We start from the raw sequence: 23,167 nt of genomic DNA on the forward strand, positions 1-23,167 counted from the left end.
TCTTGTCATCTCACTCTACTCAAATGTAACTTAAGATTTCTAAATTTATTAATGTAATAGATTATATTGATTTTATATTATTTTATAAATTATGACTATAAATTTAGATAGAGTAGGATGCAATGAAGATTTATACTTGAAGATTGAAGAAATGAACGTTAAACACTCCTGAAGACCCAAAAAGATAATTATGAATAGCAAAATCTCTGGGTTGACCTTGTCAATCCCGTTTAAATTATGTTATATAATACATATTAGGTTTAAATGTATTTAAGTCTAAAGTTATACAATATTAAAATTTGTAAGACCAAACAATACAACAAACCCTCAATAATGATACTAAGTTGAAATATAATTTAACACATTCCATCACTATGACATTGATTAAGCTCTTATTCAATGTGACTTTGTTTGTCAAAGTAAAAGACATGCTTCTACCAAGTGAAAAATCAAGTGTTTATTGATAAATTAATTGTGCGCACATACTTTTTATTGATAAATTAACCTGTTTACACGATCTCTCCACATAAACTCAATTCTTCATTATAAAGAATATTATACCACAACTCAAATACTTAACTTTACATAAGCTTAAATATATCTTGTAGTTATAAGTTTATTAATAAATGGATGATGTGAATGAAAAGGGAGGTGATAGCATTATGCTTAAAGGTAAGTGTTGTTTAGTTAGGGCTAAGCAAATGAATAAACCGGCCATTTATTCAAGACTAAACGTTTGAGCCACATTCACCCACTCTTTCAAGCCACATTCATTTATTCAAGAGTGAACTAAGCAAGCATGATGCAATCACCTCCCTTTTCATTCATTTACATATGACTAATATGAAAAAGTGACTCTTTATGATAAAAAAGATGTGACTCTTTATGATGAAAATATGTGATTCATAGCATAAGGATGTAATTTTTAATAAAAAGTTAAAATTAACTCTTGGTCATCTCTCTATCCCTTACACACGATTATATATAACATGATAATAGTATCAACTTATAGATTAAAAAAACTTATGCTTTTTTATCCATGTTAAACAAAGAGATCAAATGAGAAAAATCAAGATCCTCTAAATTTTTAATCAATTTTTTTTATATTTAGTACATTTTAAAATATAATAGATTAAAATATGTTTTTTTATTTTTAGTTTATGTAAATAATATGAAATTTAAGATCTATAGATATAATAGTTTTGATGTTTAATTGTTTCTTTATAAATGTAATTATGATTTGCATGCACATAAAAGTTTGATGCATAATTGTTTATTTATGAATGTAATTATTGTAACTAACATATGGGACATACATGTATATCCCGTACCCTTCTGAAAACAACACTAGAGCTACCAGATTTATTTTCTTTTTCATGTTCTGTGGTCATTTCCCTTGCCAACCTATCAGACTAAAACAGATCACTGAGACAGATGTCATATTGTACACTGTGCATGGACTGCACGTAGCCCCAGTAAGACATGGTCAAGAAGGAATAATCAATGTGAAATTTGAAGGAAACCAAATAAAAACCTTTATGGTTTTAATTACTAGATGCGACTGGTGGGATGACCCGTGATTGCAGAGACAATAAGAGCTAAAATACTCCATTTTTAACACAAGTGAAATGCGAATATCTCACAGTTAAACACAATGTAACTTTAACTTTAATTAGTTGCCAACGAACATTTGCTCCTATGTTGTTGATACGCCGTTTAGATTTTGGTTGGTTAAATTTGTGTAAAGAGGGGAGAAATATCTTGTACCTTTCTGTTTCATTACATACTGAAAGGGACATTTAGAGACTGGGTTAGTTATTGTGAGCAGTCCTTGCATTAGGAAAACTAACTAATCCAAGCAGATTTCTAAATGGCCGCACAGCTCGGGCACAGAGATAAATAAAAGTTAGGGTTTCTTCGTTTTTTTGAAGGGCTTATGTGGGAAAATATCATAATTACTTTCCGCGGTTTGAAGAGAGAGATCATGCTCTTCGTTTTGAATTTGGGTTTGGGAAGGGAAAAAAGACAAGTAAAAGGGCACAAACACAGAGAGACTCTTCTTCTTTTGGGGTAAGCAGGCAAAAGTACAAGCTATCCCCCATCATTCATTTGTGTGGGTTTGAAGAGGTAAGTTTTTCAAGGATCCTCAGGGAGAAAATTTTTCCAAACTGAATCAATTAGAGAGATGAGAATAATGTTTTTTCTGTTTGGTTGGTTTGAAGGGCCACTGTCCTACTGCCCTCTAAACGCAGAAAAGAGAAGAAACCGTACAACTTGCTTTACTCAGATTGAGCCTGCTCATCATGCCATGGAAGAAAGCTATGGTTATATACTTGTTTCATATCAGTTGAAAGCTGAGAAATCTGGTTTTATATAGCCCACTCTTTCAATGGAAGCCTAAAACCCTACCTCAATCTAGCTAGACACTTGATTTCTTATCTAAATTGAGGAGTATATTGAAAAGATTGTCCATCAGTCCCTACCACTGTTGTTGTGCTTCCACGTTTAGTGGCATAGAGCCTGGGCTTTAACCACTCATTTAATCATTTTTGTATGTATTCATTTATATTTTATATACATCACCCACTTCTTTCTTTTCAGCTCTCTGTATCTTAATTTTGCCCTAAAATGGATGTAAAATGATACAAAACTATTTTGTCCCCAGCAAATGCCATCTAGCCACTGGCTTTAATATAAAAAATTTCTGTCTATCTAGCTATTCCTTCTCTCTCTCTCTGTCTAGATCCGTTGCTTCATTTAAGGCTTCCCTGAATCTTAGTATTGATACCTGATTTTGCTGATGGAGTTTTCTTCTTAAGGTTAGAGAAGCTAGCTAGGGCTTGTACTGTCTGTTTTCTCGGTAAAAATGTTCTCTTCCGATGCCAGCATCAACCATTTTACAAGCTTTTCTTCCTCTTACCACCATTTTCCTTCTTTATTTGCTGGCTATGACACCAACAACTACTGTTTGCTCAACTACCAACATGATCCACTCAGTGGTGCACTGTGCCCCTCAAATCCCCGGACGACTGAATCTTTCACTAACATGCCCTTTTCAGCCGATGCAACCATGGGAAGGCAAGATACTGATTGCCTGACCGAAGAATGTTTTGATCATTCAGATTTTATGGGAACCTGCAAGAGACCGGCTGCAAGGAAAGATCGGCACAGTAAGATTTACACAGCTCAAGGTTATAGAGATCGAAGAGTGAGACTCTCCATTGAGATTGCCCGCGAGTTCTTTGATCTTCAAGACATGCTAGGGTTTGACAAAGCGAGCAAAACGCTAGAGTGGCTGCTAATGAAATCAAGAAATGCCATCCAAGAATTAGAAATGATGAAGAAAAACAACAATGAAGATATGGAGAGGACCGTTTCGAAAAGTAAGACTCCTGTGGGTGTTTCTGAAGAGAACCAGACTGAAATGGCAACTCAGAAAGATGCATTTCATCAACTTATTCCAAAGGAAAGCAGGGACAAGAAGAGGGCAAGGGCGAGGCAAAGGACTAAAGAAAAGATGTGCACTACAAAGATCAACGAGGGGAAAGAAGGGTCCAACACAAGCTCCCAAATCTTAATCCAATCAAGGTCCTTCACCCAATTCAAAGCTTGTGAATCAAACATGGAGTCCTCCGAGGATGCACCAGAAAATCTTGCGACGGTTTTGGAGGACTCCATTGCACTGAAAACGAATATGAATTTATCTTCAATTATTGCTTCTCAACAAAGCCCTGGAATGTCAAAAGAATCTGCAAATTGCAGTACAAACAACTATAATCACAATCTAACTCAAAATTTGGATATCAGTAGTGCAATCCCCCACTCTACCTTTTGTGCTATCACCAACATGAATCTGTCTGCAGGTATATATGTTGATAGAATGAATGTTTATAAATCCTTCTCAAATTTCCGGATCAGATAATAACCCCTAGATATATATTCATTTCTATCTCAATTTTCAGGACTCTATCTTTATGGCAAAAACTGGGAGGCATACAGCAGAGAGAGTCAACACTGACCGGTACGCATGAACTTTTAAAGATGTAAGCTGCAGATTTTCCTGTTAGTTTGTCTAAATGTGCTATAGGGAAATCAGGGTATCCATGGATGCTAGCTGAAGTTTATCTTTTCATTTCTCTGAATTTGTTTTGTGTTGGAACAAGAATTCAGTACTTTCTCTATGTTTTCTAATATTAGTTTTTGTTTTGTCTTTCTTTGACAAATTGTTGGTATTATTGTTGATGGCAAGCAAATAGTTACTCAAGGTTTGCATTAAACAACATTAGACTAAAAGAAGATTTACTGACTATAAAAATCCTCATGTTTAAATTCAGAGCAAACTAGAGAATTTTCATGGAGCTTTACATCACCTCAACATATTATTTGTTAAAAAATGTGTGAAAAGGAAAATTTTTGACACTTCATTTGATAAGGACACTTTCAAAAACCCATACATATGTTTTCAAAAATTCATGAATGTGAAGTTAAGAATGAAACCTATAGTTAGGCCTCATTCTTAATACTCATTGATTTCAAGGATGTTTTATTTTCAAATTCTTGGATTCCATGCATGTTTTTTTTTCAAGAACAATATCAGATGCATCTAGTTTTGAGTATCCAAATGATTTTTTTTTATGTGATTGAATATTACTTTATCTTTATTTTAAAAATCACTCAATCATATAATAACATATCATTTGAGTTTCTAATTAGATATTCAAAACTAGATATACGTAATTTTATTGTTTTTTTAAACGTGATACTAGAGATTTAAGGATTTTTATGAATATGATCATATATAAACATATGTGTGGTTCCAGATTATCCTCTTTGCTATGTCTTTTTCATGACCATGATTTATTTCTTTCATTTACCTTAAACTTTGGGTCTCTGCAGTTTGTGGATATTCAGATGGTTGAGCTTGCTCATTGCAGTTTAGCTTATTCATCATCACCAGCAGAAAGTTATCCTGTACTAGTACAAATCTTTGACTATTGAATTCATTAGAAAATGAGATAAATATAATAAATTTAAAGTTTGAGGAATTTCACAATAAATCTTCTCTAGAAACCAGAGATCATATATAGTATTATATAGGAAGCACAAGCTAGTATTGCAATTCATTAAGTATGCATTTGCATAAACTTTGAATCCAAAATACAAACTTCATATATTTTGCTATCTTTATGAACTATTTCATTAGATTTTGGACGAAAGAAAAGAATGCAACTTATTATGCTATTTTTATCAGCATGGAGATAAACAAACAAAATTTATACATAAATATAAATGAGCCCCAAATAAACAGAAAAAGAAACCCACCTTTTTGAAATAAAAGAACAATTGTTGTAGCTCTCCATTTTTGTCGTACATGCAAGGACCTATATGCATTGAAATTTACATCTCCCAATTCTGATGGATGCTTATTAAACTGTTATTATGATAGCAATACAATTAAATAAAATATTACTAATAGATTAAAACATAAAAAATAAAATAACCTATCGTCAGGAACCTTACAAAGAAAGGTAACATTAGGGTAAAATACATAAATACAGAGTTTATATAAGTTTAAACCTCTAACAAAAGAAATAAGACCTATAACCCATAAAGTTATGTTAAAAACATAAAGGTGTTTATAGTCTTTGGATAGTTAGGGTTAGTGGAAGTCTTGCATTATTTTTTGTTGATATTTATTTATTGATTATGATTATATTGACATACTTATTTGTATATGGATATATGTGCATGTATATGATTATGGTATAACATGTATCTCAAGATAAGGTTTCTCTTGAGTATGATAATTATATATGTATGTTTCGTGAGTCTCAAGTAAGGTTAAAATATACAGGTTTTGTTGGAAGCAAATGAATTTCTCTTGTTTTTTTTGAAACATAAAAAATTAAAGAGCAATCATAAAGAAGACTGACAGAGACATAACACTTCTTATGATCGTCTTGTTGGGTGTTATTTCTATCATATTTTTTTATTTGATCTGTGTTGATTTAATTATTAGTAATTATAATCGTGAACGATCTTATGTCGATAGAAAACATAAGTAATGTTTTGGTTCGTTATTAGTGATTATATTAACTAGATTGATTATTAAAGTATAATTTATCTTTGAACTATTTTGTTTTCGAAAATAGTGACCACTTAAAGTTGAAATGTTGATTACTCGAGAGTCTGAAAATTGTTTTTTTCTTTCTCCTAAAATAAAAATAATTAATGTTGTCTAAGTGGAAAAATGTTAGAAATTTCATAATGTGAGTTAATAGTGATTATATTTTTGGTTTGATAAAACTAGCTGATTGAGTAATCCAGTGTCAATTTATAGATAGACTAAAATGATTAATAAAGATAAACTTAATACACTTAAAAATTATGATCAGGTGGACAACATTAGTGTAGGCTTTGAGGTTTATTTGACCTTGATTAGATCAATTAACTTACTATATATTGGCTAGGTCTCTACTCCAAAATCTAATACAATATAGTTGCAGTATTGCTTATTCCATTGAAAGCTTTTTAGAGTGAAAGATCAGTTATGTTGAGAGGTAACCTCGACAATTTTACAGATTCAAATTGCATAACGGTTCAAGTATTCCTATAACCTTAAAGTATCTAATTCAGAATTCTGTAACTTGTGCTTAGATTCAGTGGAGTTATGATTTATTTATTTTATACAATTTATACAAAATAAATCTTACTTATTAAACTTCATTCCAATGCAAATATCCCTAGCTTGTATCGGACAAAAAGTTTGGAAACAATAACATAATTCAACCAAGACCATAACATAATTCAATTTCGGATTCGACGGGTGATGGGGAAGCAATACTGAAATCTTTGGTTCAGTGGAAACCTTAAGTTTCGATAATTGAGTATTAAGAACCTTCAGTTTAAACAACCCAGTTCATCACATAGATAATCCAAATCAAACTTTTAGATCTAAAACATCTGCTCTTTTGAAAACTGAGATGATTTCTATTGTCAGAGGTTCAGATTTCTAACTCAAAAGATTACCATGTTATGAATGATAATCTTCTTTGCATATAAAAATTAGAACCCATTAATAATTTAATATGGGTGGCTAAGCAGAAAAGCGAAAAAATGGAAAAAAAAAATATCTATCACATGGCATTTTTAGAATGTTCCCGCATTAAAACTCCCATCATATTGACACATTTCATCTTGTTTATTGTTGGAGACCTGTAGTGCATCCATGAGGGCATAACTGCCCCTGGAACTGATCTAACCTATCCCAATGCGATGCCAACTAGAATCGTATAAGAATGGTGTGGTTCCCACCAAAATTATATCAAGACAATGTATTTTCAATTGGAATGGCACCCTAATGGTGTGATTTTAGTTGGAATCGCACCCTCCCGATGTCATTCTAACAAGAATGATACTAAGATGATATGATTCTAATTGGAATTGCTCACTCACATGTTGTTGTTATGATTTTGACCAAATTGTACCATCTTAAGTGTAATCTAACCAAAATCACACTTAACAATACTATATTAGTCATTTAGAATAGTGTTGGTTGGTGTTTTTATTTTTTTTTAATTGAAGATAGTAGGGATGACAATGGGGATGGGGGGGGGAGGGGGGGGGGGGGGGGGATCTCAATCCCCATCCGTGTCCTCGTAAGAGATATTAATCCTCGTCCCCATTACGGGGATGAAAATGATTCGCCGTTCTCTTCCTGTGAAAAAAATATCCTTTCTCCATCCCTTCCCTGTCCTCATCCTCATCCCTGTCCCTGTGGGAAAAATCTCCTCCCTATACTCGCAAGGAAAAATTTCTTTCTTATACCCTCAAAACATAATATAAATATATTAAATATAAAAATTAAGTAAAATTAAAATTAACCCACTATTTCAAATCTCATAAATGTAATATATTAACCACTTTAATATACAAAACAAAAACTTAAATAAATTTAAAAAACATAAATAATATAAAATTATAAAGATATATTTGTATTTTAAGTGAATATATTAATATAAAGAGACGGGAAGAAGGGCAGGGCGAGGAAGGGGGAGGGGACACATATATCCCTGTCCCCAACCGTCTCCTATTGCGGGAGTTTTTTTCATCCATTTCCTTGTTTCTAATTAGAATTGCTCACTCGCATTTGGAATTAAAAAACATCCACTTTTGGAATCGCACCATCACACCCTGCCGATGTCATTCCAACAAGAATGATACTAAGATGATATGATTCTAATTAGAATTGCTCACTCGCATATTGTTGTTGTGATTTTGACCAAATTGCACCATCTTAAATCTAATCTAGCAAAGATCACACTTAACAATACTATATCGGTCATCTAGAATAGTGTTGGTTGGTGTTTTTATTTTTTTCAATTGAAGATAGTAGGGATGACAATGGGGAGGGGCAGGGAGGGGATCTCAATCCCCGTCCCCTTAGGAGATATTAATCCTCGTCCCTGACTCGTCCCCATTACGAGAATGAAAATAATTCTTCGTTCCCTTCCTGTAAAGAAAAATCTCTTCCCTGTCCTCGTCCTTATCTCCGTCCCCCTGGGAAAAATTCTCCTCCCCATACCCTCAAGGAAAATTTTTTTTCTTATACCCTCTAAACACAATATAAATATATTAAATAATAAAATTAAGAAAAATTAAAATCAACCCACTATTTTAAATATCATAAATATAATATATTAATCACGTTAATATGCGCAACAAAAACTTAAATAAATTTGAAAAACATAAATAATATAAAATTATAAAAATATATTAGTATTTTTAGTAAATATATTAATATAAAGGGGTGGAAATGTGGGCGAGGCGGGGAGGGACACATATATCCTTGTCCCCAACCTGTCTCCGATTACAAGAGTTTTTTTCATCCTCTTTCCTATTTGTATCGGAGAATCTCCTTCTCGTTAGGATTGAACAAGTTCGAGGCCCTTAAGGTTAGACTGAAATTGCCATCTTTAGAAGCTAGGAGTCTAAGTGATGAATATTCAAGTTTGGTAAAGGAAAGTATTTGCTTGCATTTGATTGGTGTAAGTGATATCAATCTTATAATATATATTTTGTAGAATGACATAAACGACGGGAAAATGTCATCTAGACTCTTAAAGGGTCGAAAAGTGTCAACCAAGAAAACTTCAGGTGGGAGATAATCATTCTACCAGCGTTTGAACCTTCATCAAATAATAATGTATGAATTATACTACACTATATGGAAGTGAAGATATGTGAATCTAATAAAATAGATCACACGTTATATTATAAGAGAATCATTAATTTATCTTTCTTCTCTTTCATGATCTTCAAATTATTTTTATTGGTATCTTTTTCAATGTTTTGTGTCGAAAGAAATAATATATTAATACGAGTTTTAACTTGAATAAACAATCTTATTCTCTGCTCAAATTAGGGAAATAAAGGAGGGAGAGAAATGAATATCATTCTCGTTTCATCTTGTTATGTGAAAGTGGACATAAGAAGTATATGGATGAGAGTACCTTAGACTCATTCAAGTTATTTGGAGAAGAATTTCAAGAGAGACCCATGTACTATAATTGAAGTTATATTATATGTACATACTTTTAATTATATAATTTGGTATACAAATAATATAATTAAAAATTATTTTATCTTTAATTTAAAATTATTCAAAATTCTAAAAATATAATACATGGATTTATGTTTTCAGGAGGCTCATTCTAAGGCTCACTTGACTTTACTAACTACCAAAGTATTGTGGGTTGTGAGAATCTATTTCAGCAATATTTTTAAAATCGGATCAATGATTGAATCGATTATCTTATTAGTTTGTGGTTCAATCGGTTCAACCAAACAACCAACCAGTTTAACCTATTATCAAATTATTATATATATCTTGAATAATATCAAATATTTACTATATTTTTTAAACATAAAACATATAAAATATAATTTCAAATATGTTAATTAATCAATTAACACTATATTACATAGATAAAGAAAAATACCAATTATAAATTGTTAGTCTTAAATAGTTTTTTTTTGATTTAATAGATTTATTAGATTTAATTGAATTTTAAATAAATCAATATATATATATATATATATATATATATATATATATATATTAGATTATAAAATTAGTCTAAATTATAAATTAGATCATAATTTAACTTAAAACACTACATTTTAAGGGGGTAGGAAAAGGTACCTTTTGAAATTCGAATTCAAACACAATAACAATTTAAAACGTAATTTAATTTGTGGAGAAGAAAAAATAAACTACTGCTGATAGGACTCGTCCGTACAACTCCACCTCCATACTCAACCCACAAACAAAACTATCAGCATCGGTATCAGTACCAGTATCAGAGTGGCCATAATTTCTGATACCAGAATTTCTCTGAACAACGACAAATACTTTCAAAGCTAACAAAATCTCTCTCTCCTATGTCATATGTTAAAGATTTCATGTTACATGCATACATGGCAACAACATAATATCATCAATAATAAGAATTTATGGCTTTCCTGAAAGTCAAGATGGTAAAGTACCTGAGAAGAGAGCGAAAGGGAGCAAGAAAATGCAGACTTTTTTCCTACAAACCAAAGAGATTCGAGGCAATAAACCCAGTTAGATGCTACTGTATAAGAAAATACAAACAAAAATCCTTCAGTTTACAGAAGAAACTGACATTTGTTACCAGTGAAAATGGTATTGATGATTAGCATGAACCCAAGCAAGACTATTTGATGTTTAACAGCAGCCAAGCTTTCATGGGAGACCACAGGCCAAAGCAAAGCCATGCATAGCAGATACTAAAATGAAGTGAATACTTTGCAATGGAACTGATGGAGGTAAAGATTTGAATAAGCTATTGAGCTTGTCTTTTGTTTTTTGCCCGGGCGTCTTCGTTCTTCTTGAAGTAGAAGTGGCAGCAGTGGTTGCAGGATGAGTCAAAGTGGTAGCTAAGTGTCTAAGTCTGCACTTTGCAGTACAAGTTGTGCACAGGAACCACCCCTATAAAATCCTTTTTAAGTAATCATAATCTAATATAAAATTCCTTGTCAAATCTGTTCACAAAATATCTCCAATATCAGTACGGCATTAATTCCACTACCAGAATTTCACTATACAAATTACTTTCTTTAATGATAATTTATGGCTTTTTTTAACGTTATAAGATGGTAAAATTACAGGCGTACCTGAGAAAGATCATCTCAATTATATCCTCAGTCCTCACTTCAGCCTCAGGATTAAGGGTGTCCGTACTCTGGTTTGAAAGTTCTTTTTTAAAATAAAAATAAAAAAAAATTAAAAAATTTTTAAATGAAACTAAATTAAAAAAATATAATTTTCTCTAATTTAGATTATCATTTGAATCTATTAAAATTATTCATTTTAAAATATATATTATTTAATAAAATTAATTAAATTATACTTTTCTTAAATATAATATAAACATATAAAATAAATATGAAATATATAGATAATATACATATAAAGAAAATGACAAAACAAACATAAAAAAAAAAGTTTTACATTTGATTACTTATTCAAAAAATCTGTCAAGTATAGTTTTATAGATATATTTTAAAAAAATATAATTTACGGTTCATTTCAGTTTGAAAATCGCTTAAACTGTAACTTAAATTGAAAACTATTTTTCAAAAATTTATCAATTAAAATCAAATTATTTTATAAACCAAATAATAATTTTTTAGTTTAGTATAATTTTATAATTTAAACCAAACTAAGCATAACCTTACTTAGAATTAGACAGAATGCCTACAACCTTTTCTATAGAAACTAAAATGTTCAAGTGTGAACACACAACTAGGATTCAAGGCAATAAACCCAGTCAGAGGTGATGAAAATAAAATAAACAAAAACCTATAAGTTCACAGAAGAAACGAATATTATTAATTAAACGATGGTTATTATTGACGATGAACATGAACCGAAGTAAGAACATTGATGTTTAACCTCGTTTTTTACAACAACAGTAGCAACTGAGCTTTATCGGGGCAATATGCGAAAGCAAATTAAGCTATGGTTGAGATAGCTAGTATATAGACTGGCCATGCATAGTGATATGCAAGTGAAACTCACCTCAATAATTTTATTTTGGGTAGCACTTAGAGATGATAATTTTGATCTAAATTTAGAGCTCTCAATCTTTTGCAACACTAATGGGGAGGGGATTCCCCGATATAAATGAGAAATATGATTAAAAAAATCTCTGTAATTAGGGACAGACATACATGTGTCTATTTTCTGTCCCATCTCACCCTTATCCTCATCTACTTCTCCTTTCTCATTCCTCATCCTCTTATATTAATATTTTTACTTAAAATACTAACATATCTTTATAGTTTTAAATTATTTATGTTTTTCAAATTTATTTATGTTTTTCAAATTTATTTATGTTTTTACTATACATATTAAAGTGGTTAATAAATGATATTTTTTACTTTTGAAATAGTAAATTTGTCATAATTTTACTAAATTTTGTTATTTAATATATTTATATTGTATTTAAAGGTTACGAGAAAGAGATGGAGAGAAGATTTTTCTTTACAATAAAAGAATGAAAAATTCTTGTCATCCTTGTAATAAAAACAGGGGACGGGGAAAGGGATATCAATCCCCTCCCCGCCCCTCTTCGTTGTCATCCCTACTAGCACTAACTAGTTGTTGGGTGGCAAATATTTGGAGTGCATCCAACATCCATGCAACTTGGTGCTTTAGCCAAAATAGATAGATAATTCTTATTGAGAGTGTGTAGATAACTTGCACCACCTAGACATAACTAGTTGTACTATATGAATAGGTTGATTCTCACTCTAATGTAACCAAAATGACATATCTTTTCAACTAAGAAGAGATATGTATCATTCTTATTCACCATCAAAGCAGATATGCAAATTGTTGAGATAGGCAATCATGTGTAATTTAATTCAAAGTAATTATACTATTTTAATAATATATTAAATGCAAATTTACTAATCCAACTGGATAACTTGTATTACATTAAATGTAAAACAATGACATTCGGCCCAATTATTGATCTTGGTTATACATATATCTCCTTAATCACACAAATATTAAAACCAAAGAAAACCTTTAGACACCACGTGCCCTGGGTGACTATTCCATCCGAATGGACAAACTGAGAGAGAGACAAAGGTAGGAGATCCTCTCTGCCACACTTTTCTATTATTTTCCAAACAAGAAAAATATTCATCGAATTCTCTTCATAAAATTTCCAAAAGTCTCGAAAACTCATTTTAAGTAAATTCTTCTTAATCGTTTTATTGAACACATTGTAAAAAAGAATGATAACGTTACAACAGAGATAGGTTTTGCAAAAATCAACCGAACAAACTCTGAAAACTCTATCTTCCCTTATTGTTCAATTACTGCATCTTTGACATTCTTCGTGACAGTTTGATTGTAGTTTTCACGAAACATCTTGTATTGACACATATTGACACAATTTCCCACAACAGATAGCCCATACGAAACTGAAATTAAGACTTTGCTATATATAAAACTGATAGTGGCAACGATAACAAGCCTTCCCACAACAGATAGTCTTTAATTTTCACCCTGCAGGCTTCTTCTTCTTCTTGAAGCAGAAGTAGGAATAGAGGCAGCAGGATTAGTTAATAGAGTAGATGTACTAAGTGTCTGTCAAACTCTCCATATATCGTAAAACCCTTGTGGAGTTTCGATTATCTAATATAAAATCAAAAGGTTTTGCAGAAAATGTACGGTAAATCTAATATAATATTCCATCAAAATCTTCTTCAATCCCAGAAACAAACGGATCAAATTTTTCTGTTGCTTTTGCGTGGTTCAAGTAACAAGTTTACTTGTGAAAATAGTTCTGCTGTATGGTAGCTAGCTAGTCTGTCTGCTCTAATTAACTGCAAATATAAACGCAGGCGATTTGCTTGCTCAAGGGCCTGCACAGGGTAGATACGAACGACTCCGAACTTTTTTTTGTTTTTTTCGAATTTAGTTAATATAAAAAATAATTTAATTTAAATTTATTTAAATATATTAAACCAATATTAGATATAATTAGAGTTTAATATAAATAAATTTTTTTTTTTTTGAATTTAGTTCAAATTTGTTATTTAAATTCACAATTCATTTACAAAATAATATCATTTTATAATTATTTAATATAATTCAAATCGAATTATAAGCTAAATTCAAATTAAATTAAATCATCTATCCTAATCGAACTGAGCTCTCTCTAGCTCATGTTCGGTTCAGTTTTAAAACGAGCTAAATTTTTTAATTTGATCTTGATTCAAATTCAAAGTAAATAAATTTTAATCGAATCGAATTAAAAGAGATTAAATTCTTTGAAATTTTGTTGCATTTAAGAACTCCTAAAGAAAATTTGACCAAATAATCAAGAATGATTCATAGTGAAATTAAGGTGAAATAAAACAGTAACGTCTGGGTTCCAAGGTGAAGATCTGGATTTGAATCTCTGTTATATTTGTAAAATTTTAGCTTATTTAATATAGTAATTATAAGTTCAAAGCACTATACTTTAAATTTACTTGTCTAGCATCTCTAGTTATTAAAAAAAAAAAAACACCAACAACATCACGAAGCCATTGAAATGGAAGAAGTGGCTTGTAAAAAAAAGATTGATTGACATTTCCCCACCCAAGTATTTGAGTTAAAACACTATATCACTCACTAAATCTTACCTTTCACCCAAAATTTAATTTCATCGACAAGAAATGACATATCAACACAATAAAAAAAACTTAAATTATCGTATTACTCTTACATTAAACCTTTCTTACCTTCTTTGTAAAACATTTTTCTTTTCCGGCAATGAATTTGATTAAAATTGGTATGTAAACAGAATATGTGAGCATGATTCATGTACCACTAATTCGAATTTGAATTGAAAAAAATCCAATTTCATACAATTAATAGATTACACATAGTGAAAGCAAATAAACATTAGAAAAATAAAAGGAACAAAAAATTTGTACATAGTTTGGCTACAAATATTGTCTAAATCCGTGGGACTTAGTTTGGACATTTTAGATTCACTAAACTAAAATAAACGTTAAGTATAAATGTAAAATTAGCTCGAACAACCAAAATAACACAAATTGTCTCTTTTTGTAATAAAATCATATTGAGTTGTGTTACATGTATAATTTTATGTATAAATAATGATATATCATTATGTGATGGAATATTTTTAAATTAAATATAAAACAATATTCAATTATATGATGGTATGTCGTTATTTGTGCATACTATTTGTGCATATAATCTTATTTGATTATGTTAGTAGACATATGAAAAAATTGATAAATAGGATTAAAGATAATATCTAATATAAGATATGGTCAATATTCAGTAAATTAAAATAATATTATATCAAGATAATATCATATCAAAATAATATTACAAGAATAAAGTTGAGTTATTATTACAAATAGTGAGTATTTGGTACGTGCTGTCGTTGACACCCAAATTAAATCTTAAATTCCTGTAACAAAAATGTAATAAAATAAAGTAGGGATCGTTTCCTCGAAGAGCTTTGATTAGTATGTTGTCACAAATAAATCGAAACAAGGAAATAAAGAAGATTTTGAATTGAATGCAAATTCTAATTAAAAATAATAAATAAAAATTCAGCGAGATAATTTAAAACAATTAATCAATTAAACAAACCTTGTTCTACGGTCACATCCACCATTGGAACTACGATTGATCATCGAAACCAAAAATATCAAATTAATTATTCGAATAATCGTTATGGTATTAAATTTACCTATCCTTCCTTACGATTAGTTAACCAAAAATATGTATTTCAATTAACCCTTATTGATTAATAATTCAGATACGACCTCGAATTTAATTAAACAATAGCATTACGAATTAGAAAGACCAATGAAGTAAGACAACACAAACGTACAACGTTGCATTTAATCTAGTTGATTATTTTCCTAGGATTTACAGTTTCTAACGCAGTAAACAATAAACGTAGTTGCCATTTCAATTAGATGGATTGAACAATTACGGATTCAGCACCTAAACTAGCAGTAGATTATATTAATTGATAAAATAATTGTGCACCTTATAAATCAACCAACACAATCATAAAAAATAATTCAAAAAGATAATCAATACTCGAATAATTAAAAAGATATATTAAAGATCAAAAAAATAAATCTCACAATTATTGTAGTTCCATGGTTTCAGATCCCTTCAATCAAGAGAAAATATTCAGCCACTGTAAACCATATTTTGCTCTCTAATCTTCCAATTACAATTGATGAATCTCAGCAAAATAAAAATAAAAGTATATATATTTTCTCCCTATTAAAAATCTGGAAAGAAAAGTCAATCCTCATCTCCTAATTCAACCAATCAAAAGTAATACATATCTTCCAAAAAAAAAAAAGAAAAAGATATATATTATAATGTATATCCTTCCTCCAAAAATATTTTTTTTTATCTATCTCAATTAATCCTCTTTTCCAGCTAGTAATTATCTATTTTCTAAGAAGCAAATCTTGGTATTTTGTGGACCTTTGCAGCTGATTTGGACATCCATATTTAATTTTCGAATTCTGCTTTCGTCATTTCACATGCCCACGCCTAGTCAACATCACGGAATTTGCAGATTAACAGGTCTGCTCCAATTTTTCATCTTTTTAGCCCAACTTACTCTAAAAATGTTCAAAGCTTTCTAAATACAAAAAAATAAGTAATTTCATTAGATTGAATTAAATTTCCACACAACATAAGGAAATTAGAAATTAAAATAATAACAATTAATGACGTTATCAGTATTCATTAATTAACTAGTGACTCTCCTCTTAGGTTGCTTTTTCCTTGGAGGGTAGTCATCTTTTGGAAGGGGTTATAAGGTGACTATCTCTAGAACTTGAACTAGTTAAAGGGCCAAATATCTACCTTGAGGAAGGAGTTGGTGGAGATGGTTGAGAGATTTGAGGCATTTATAGGGTGTCTCAAGCCATGGGAGACGTCATTGATGGAAGACATGACCTTTCGTCATGAAAGCTTATAGAGGTGGAAAAGGAGCTAGATAACCTTTTGAACTTGGATGCACGAGTTGCATAGATTCCTTTGGTCAAAGAAGGAGAGCACTGGAGAACTTAAAGAGTGGATTGGTCGCTCGGAGGATGATTTCCTAAAATTTCTCTAATTGGACTCTAACATGAGGAGGAGGGTGGTGTTCGCTGATGTTAAGGTTGAGGACTAGACTAAGGATGTTGTTATTGAGGTCTTTCATGCTATTTGACTTTGGTTCCCAAATTATAACTCTTTCCTAGGGAGGAGTTATGAGGAGAAAGTAAGGGAATAGAGACAATTTAGGGTCGCAAATGAGGCTAGGCGCACTTAACAAGCCTAGATAGACAAACAACTAAGATTTAGGCCTGTGCTAGCTATCTCGAGGTATAAATAGTGTGAGACTAATCACATTCAAGGGGAAGTGGAACGATAATTAAGATGGATATGTGGTTTGAAACATACAAAATTATAATGATGTCAACTTGTATATCTCATTCTAAAGGATTTGATAAATCTCTACGTGGCAACATCTTTTTCAAAGCAAAAAGCTTCTAAAGTGCTGGAAGTCATTTTTGTATTTCAAGAACTAAGGGAAATTGTTATACAATATCCTCTAACCCATTAGATTTTTATTCAAGACTTATTTATGCATAGTTCAAGTTGTCAAAAAAGTGACCAAACACTAGTTAGTAACTAGGCAACATCTTACATGTTTCCTATTTGATATTCAACACGAAAACAAGAAAACCTTCTCAACTCGAGATAATTTATAGATGTCTTCTAAAACAAAATCTTTCCAAGCTCTTCTATAAATATTCACTTATTCTACATTCATAACAACGGAAAATATCACTACCTTCCTAATCTAGACATTTTCGATCCTATAAATATTCATATTTAATTTAATTGAAATAGAAACACATTAATTAGAATCTTACTAGGATTAGGAATCCTAATTCTCCTAATAATTTCTCCTCACTAATCCTACAAATATAAAGTATTATCTAAGAAGAAAGAGAGGGACAAAAACTAAGTTACCTTATAAATACTCTTATTATCTTTACAACACATATAAGTTAAGAACCATACTTTGAACATAGACATTTTGGTCATCGAGGCTAACCACATTTAAAAAAACTCGTCATCGTACTTCTTTTTCTTAATTTTATTTGTTTCATATAACATAATAGACACATTAAAATCTCTTTATATTTCAATCATTGCTATTTTAGTTTATCTTATACAATATTTAAAATTGCATATATCAATTGATAATGAAAAATCGTATCAACAAAATAGAATCCAAGGCAAATTAGACAAGATTTATGTGTTTTCACTAGTTTCGGTAGTATGCATAGTTCTTCCTTCTATGTGTACATTATGCATATCGATGAATTTGAGAGGGTGGGTCTTATTAAAATTTTACCGTGGTTGGGGCCAAATGATAATTACCAATGGATTTACACTCAAGTAAATACAATTAACTCTCAATCAAGGTGAAATTTCAATAAAATCCACAACCCATAAAAAATTGATGTTACTCCCTCACATGTTACTCATTTGGGCATAAACATAGTGAAAAAATATATTTAGCCCTTTATTTTCACACATATTAAGGAGAACTACTCATATTATCCAAAAAAAAAAAAAAAAAAGAAAAAAGTAGAAAATGCATTAAAACTTTGCTAAAAAAAATTATGGTAGTTGAATTGCGTATTATATCATATATCGAAAACCTAATTTTTCATATCATGTATCAAGTATCGTATTGTATAATACAATTTTTAAAAAGTAAAATAATAAAATTATAAAAATTATAAATGACACATCATTATTTTAAAAAATATCACAAACATCTTTGAAAATTTAAAATTTCTCTTATACATCTCTACTACATTATCATTTTATTTAAAAAAGTGTATCAATCCTTATCAGTAAAAAGTATCATAGCATAAGATATATATCATATTATATGTTACAATATGTTTACTATATCGTATTAATTTGTATTTCAAACATGTTGTAGTAATTAGCCTATACAATAAAAGGGCAAATTATTCGTGTTTTAAATACATCATTCCGAATTTTTGAACTCAAAACGTATTAAACATATGTTTTATCTATTTTCCATATTAAACATGTATTTTTGTCTTTTTTAATGTTTTTTTTCTTTTAAAAATTTTAAAGTACAAAAGATCTATTACATTTTTAATCAATTACTATATTGTCATAACTATATAAAATGAAAAACTCAATTTTTTATCATCCAAATCTCTAACATTTTCTAATATTTTTTTTTTGTAATAATTGAATCGTTATTATATATTATATTATATTAGTTTTAATAGTTAATTAAATATTTTATATTTAAATTATTAACTAGAATATTTATGAAAAATATTAAAATTATTATTATTATTATTATAATTTTAAAAACATATTATTGATAATGTACTTTATTAAACCCACATATATTCCATGCGTATTTATATTTTATAATTTTTTATAAAAATATTTTTTATTATACATCATATTATATCTATATATTTTTTGAATCTTTATTTTTTTTTTGTCAGATCTTATTTACTAACCACGGTAATTAGTTTCATAAATGTAATGATAATCATAAAGACACTAATGATGATACAAATTTTGGGGGAGTCTTACGACGTCGTTTCATTTTTAATTGTTGGACACGACGGCGTCTTAATCAAGGCCTTCTACACTCGATGATCAATATTTGATGACCAGTCTCCCTGCATAACTTGCTCACAAAGTTTCTGCAAAATCGCTCTCAACACTTACAAGAGCCACAGAGAACCCCAAGAGAAGAACAGAAAAGACCGAAATGGAAGCTCCAAAGAACATCCCACACGAAATCGGAGGAATCCAAAACAACGCGCTTCGATTCGGTCTCCATGGCGTCAAAAGTGACATCGTTGGATCTCACCCCCTCGAAATCTCCTATCAATCCGTAAATTTCCTTCTTTCTTATGTCTGTCTCTTTACTGATTTCATTTCTGAGTAAGTGTGAGAAAAGCTTTACAAAATATTATATTGTTCTTTACCTTTCCTCTAAGACATTAATTTAATCACTTAAAGTTGAAGTTTTGATTTTGGAGCTTCATTTTAACCAGTAAGTTTTTTTTTTTTTTTTTTAAGTGGAAATAATGAGAATTTGCATATGATTATATATTGCATGCTATGAAATAATTTATTAACCGAAATTTGAGAGAAGATTCTTAGGGTTTCTTTCTAAATTAATAGATTATCATTTATTTGTGGTGGTTTTCAGGCAAGGAAGACGCAAGAGGACATGAAGAGAAAAATCCTTGCGAACACATATGGGACGGCGTTCCCATTGAAGATGGATCTTGATAGGCAAATTCTTTCTCGGTATGAGTTTCTAGTGATTGAACTTATGCTTTGTTGATTGATGGCTGTATGCTTTGTTGTTCATGCATCAGCATGATTGTCTATACCATAGTTACCGTTTCCTTGAATAATTATAAGTGAGATGGCTATTATGATTGCAATCAGAACATGTTGTTCCTTTAAGTAAAGTAAAACTACTTGTATGTTAAGCAGTTGTCCCACAACTTGTAACTCCCACTTTTAAGTCTGTCAGTAATTCCCTACAATATCTTGTTTGCTTGACTGAGAATAGTTTGCAGCATAGATGTTCAGAGAGAATAAACTGCCTTTTTGGTTGGATCATGTAGTGGATCATCACCTGATTTATGCTATAAATGTTTGTTGTATGAGGGTTTTTTTTTTTTTTTTTTGTGAGTTCTTTTTGCTGATTTTTTAGTAATGTGAAGTGCAATGAGTTGGGGATTAAGTTTATAGATGTTAAGTTTTCTTGATATATAAAAATTACTGGTTGTGTGCCAAAGAAAGCAATATTTTTTTGTTTAAACTTTGCAGCTGTAGCAATGTGTGTATGGTATGGGCAGAATATAAAGTTTTGTCTTTGAAAAGAAAATAAAAGTGTTCTGTGTTGCAACTTTGTTCTGTAATGCTGTGAAGTGTGATTGCTCTAGCCAATATATAAAGTCTTTTGCAGGTTTTTCTTTAGAAATAATATTGGGTAGCAAATTGTGTTACAAATGATTAGTTTTACATTTTTGCATGTAATAGTGATTTTATATGATAGAAGTTAATACTTTTTGTATGTTTTATGAATATACTGAGGCAGTCATGTAATATGTGCTTTTTTTGAAAACGTGCAGATTTCAGAGGCCTCCAGGGCCAATTCCATCTTCAATGCTAGGTCTGGAGGCTTTGACAGGAAGCTTGGATGATTTTGGTTTTGAGGACTATCTGAATGGTAACTTTTCTACTTGTTGTCTTTTATAGTTTATTAGTCCCTTGTATTTTCTGAAAACACTCTCTCCCTCCACTGTTTGTTGCATATTAAGAATGGTCTTGGTTATCATGAAATTGTGCCACTGGAACTGAAGGCTTTATAAAAAGAATTTCTTACTTTAAGTCACCAAGTGTTTGTGACCTGCATTCCTCTGCCAAATTTGATGATAATATCCTTGATAAAAATAAATCTTGTCATGAGCCAAATTTGTTTTTCAATCTGTTGGATTGTTTTTCACCTCCATAGTCAGGAAAGACTTGATCTGGAGTTTTCTAGTTGCCTATCAACTCAGCCACCTCATGAATCACCAAATTAGAGATTGAGTTGTTACTCTTGCGTCTGTCCAACCTGTTCCATGAGAAGGACGTGGGAAGTTTGTTTCATTTCTGGTTGGTGCTTGAATTTCTGTCAATCATTCATTTCCTTTTTTTTTTTTTTTTATGTTTTAAGTCTTTAAACAAAGGCTATTGCCTTAAATTTAACTTTCTCTCTATTGAAAATATCAGATTTTCCATCACGTCATCACAACAATTAAAATCCTCATTGGGTTGTTCCTTTTGCTTTTCATTCCTTTTTAAGATCAATTTCAATTTTAATATTCAAAACTTTTATTTTACCTTTTTGCTAGACCATTATCATCCTTGCTACATGTTAGAGTAATTTGAACTTGTTTTGCACTTGCATCCAAACTAGCTTTCCTTTTTTCAATATACTGATAGCAGCTCCAAATTGGAAAGTCTTAGGCAGCTGCACCTATAATTGGACAATATACTTGCTAAGTAGGAATTTGAGAATTTACTATGTAGAAGAAGTGACTTAGGGTTGTGGGTTTGATTTTGTTGGTGAAACTCAAAATTTTAATAATGTATCATTTTGGTTGGCAATGAGATAAACAGTTGTCATAAACGGTTCTTATGAGATAGTACTGTGAATATTAACTTGAGATCAAGAAAATTAAAAGAATAAAAAGTGTGCAGTGCAAGAAAGCATACATACTTTGAATGGTAAAAAACAAACAACTCAAACGACAGTATTCCATTAATCAAACATCTGTCTTGTATATGTAGAGTTTTTTTATTTTTCGTTGGCTTGATATTTATGTGAATGATAAGGCAATGTAAACCTGCTTTTAGATTTATGAAGTTTTATTGTCGTAACTTGTCACTGATGTTTGATCCTTCTAACTTCTAATCAAACCTGTGCTTACCAATGAAGAAATCAGAAAATCCTGATATTTGGAAAGGGTCACACACTCACACACTTCAATAGCACAGACTATGAAGTTTATTTATAATATTTCCTAGGTAGTTGATTTGTCTAATCCATCGGTAATTAAATTAGATTTTCGTATTTAGGTATGTGCTTATATAAAACTTGTTTGCAGACCCCCGAGAATCAGAAAGTTTCCGGCCACTGGACATGCATCATGGTATGGAAGTGCATCTAGGACTATCCAAGGGACCAGTTGCCCCAAGCTTCATATGATGTGGCAGATATCTGCTCTTGAAGAATCTCAGAATGTGCTTGTACTAGTTGTTACCTTATTCTCAAAAAAACAAAAGGCTTTGACATTTTATTGGAGCCCTGACTTTATGCCATCTACTACTTGCATCTGAAACTTTTATCCTCTTGCTACTTGAATTTATTCTTTTCTTACCTTTCTCATTTCAGCCTTCTCATATTTCATAATAGTAAAACTGTTTGAACTAAAA

The 23,167-nt window shown here is 30.6% G+C and overlaps 2 protein-coding genes across 3 annotated transcripts; both read left to right on the top strand.

Moving 5' to 3' along the window:
• Positions 1 to 1,776: 1,776 nt before the first annotated feature.
• On the top strand, positions 1,777 to 5,024 carry LOC123197632 (transcription factor DICHOTOMA-like). 2 transcript variants are annotated; one of them, XM_044611964.1, is made up of 3 exons: positions 1,777 to 3,863; positions 3,963 to 4,021; positions 4,897 to 5,024. In XM_044611964.1, exons 1-2 carry the CDS (start codon positions 2,867 to 2,869, stop codon positions 4,016 to 4,018), a joined length of 1,053 nt encoding a protein of 350 aa, XP_044467899.1. In that variant the 5' UTR covers positions 1,777 to 2,866; the 3' UTR covers positions 4,019 to 4,021; positions 4,897 to 5,024. The 2 variants fall into 2 exon arrangements, with proteins under 2 accessions (XP_044467899.1, XP_044467898.1); XM_044611963.1 differs by lacking the exon at positions 4,897 to 5,024 and having other exon boundaries at positions 1,779 to 3,863; positions 3,963 to 4,235.
• A 14,788-nt stretch (positions 5,025 to 19,812) lies between these two features.
• On the top strand, positions 19,813 to 23,120 carry LOC123197969 (cyclin-B1-2-like). The gene is made up of 4 exons (XM_044612513.1): positions 19,813 to 20,060; positions 20,382 to 20,482; positions 21,319 to 21,416; positions 22,840 to 23,120. The coding sequence occupies exons 1-4, from the start codon at positions 19,935 to 19,937 to the stop codon at positions 22,938 to 22,940; spliced, it is 426 nt and encodes a 141-aa protein (XP_044468448.1). The 5' UTR covers positions 19,813 to 19,934; the 3' UTR covers positions 22,941 to 23,120.
• Positions 23,121 to 23,167: the final 47 nt, after the last annotated feature.

Source organism: Mangifera indica, chromosome 15 (assembly GCF_011075055.1).
Source record: "Mangifera indica cultivar Alphonso chromosome 15, CATAS_Mindica_2.1, whole genome shotgun sequence".
Taxonomy (NCBI): domain Eukaryota; kingdom Viridiplantae; phylum Streptophyta; class Magnoliopsida; order Sapindales; family Anacardiaceae; genus Mangifera; species Mangifera indica.

Coding starts and splice junctions, on each gene's coding strand:
- LOC123197632 (XM_044611964.1), top strand. CDS start 2,867: ATGTTCTCTTCCGATGCCAGCATCAACCATTTTACAAGCTTTTCTTCC. Junction 3,864..3,962: donor CAACATGAATCTGTCTGCAG/GTATATATGTTG, acceptor CTCAATTTTCAG/GACTCTATCTTTATGGCAAA.
- LOC123197969 (XM_044612513.1), top strand. CDS start 19,935: ATGGAAGCTCCAAAGAACATCCCACACGAAATCGGAGGAATCCAAAAC. Junction 20,483..21,318: donor GATAGGCAAATTCTTTCTCG/GTATGAGTTTCT, acceptor GAAAACGTGCAG/ATTTCAGAGGCCTCCAGGGC. Junction 21,417..22,839: donor TTTTGAGGACTATCTGAATG/GTAACTTTTCTA, acceptor ACTTGTTTGCAG/ACCCCCGAGAATCAGAAAGT.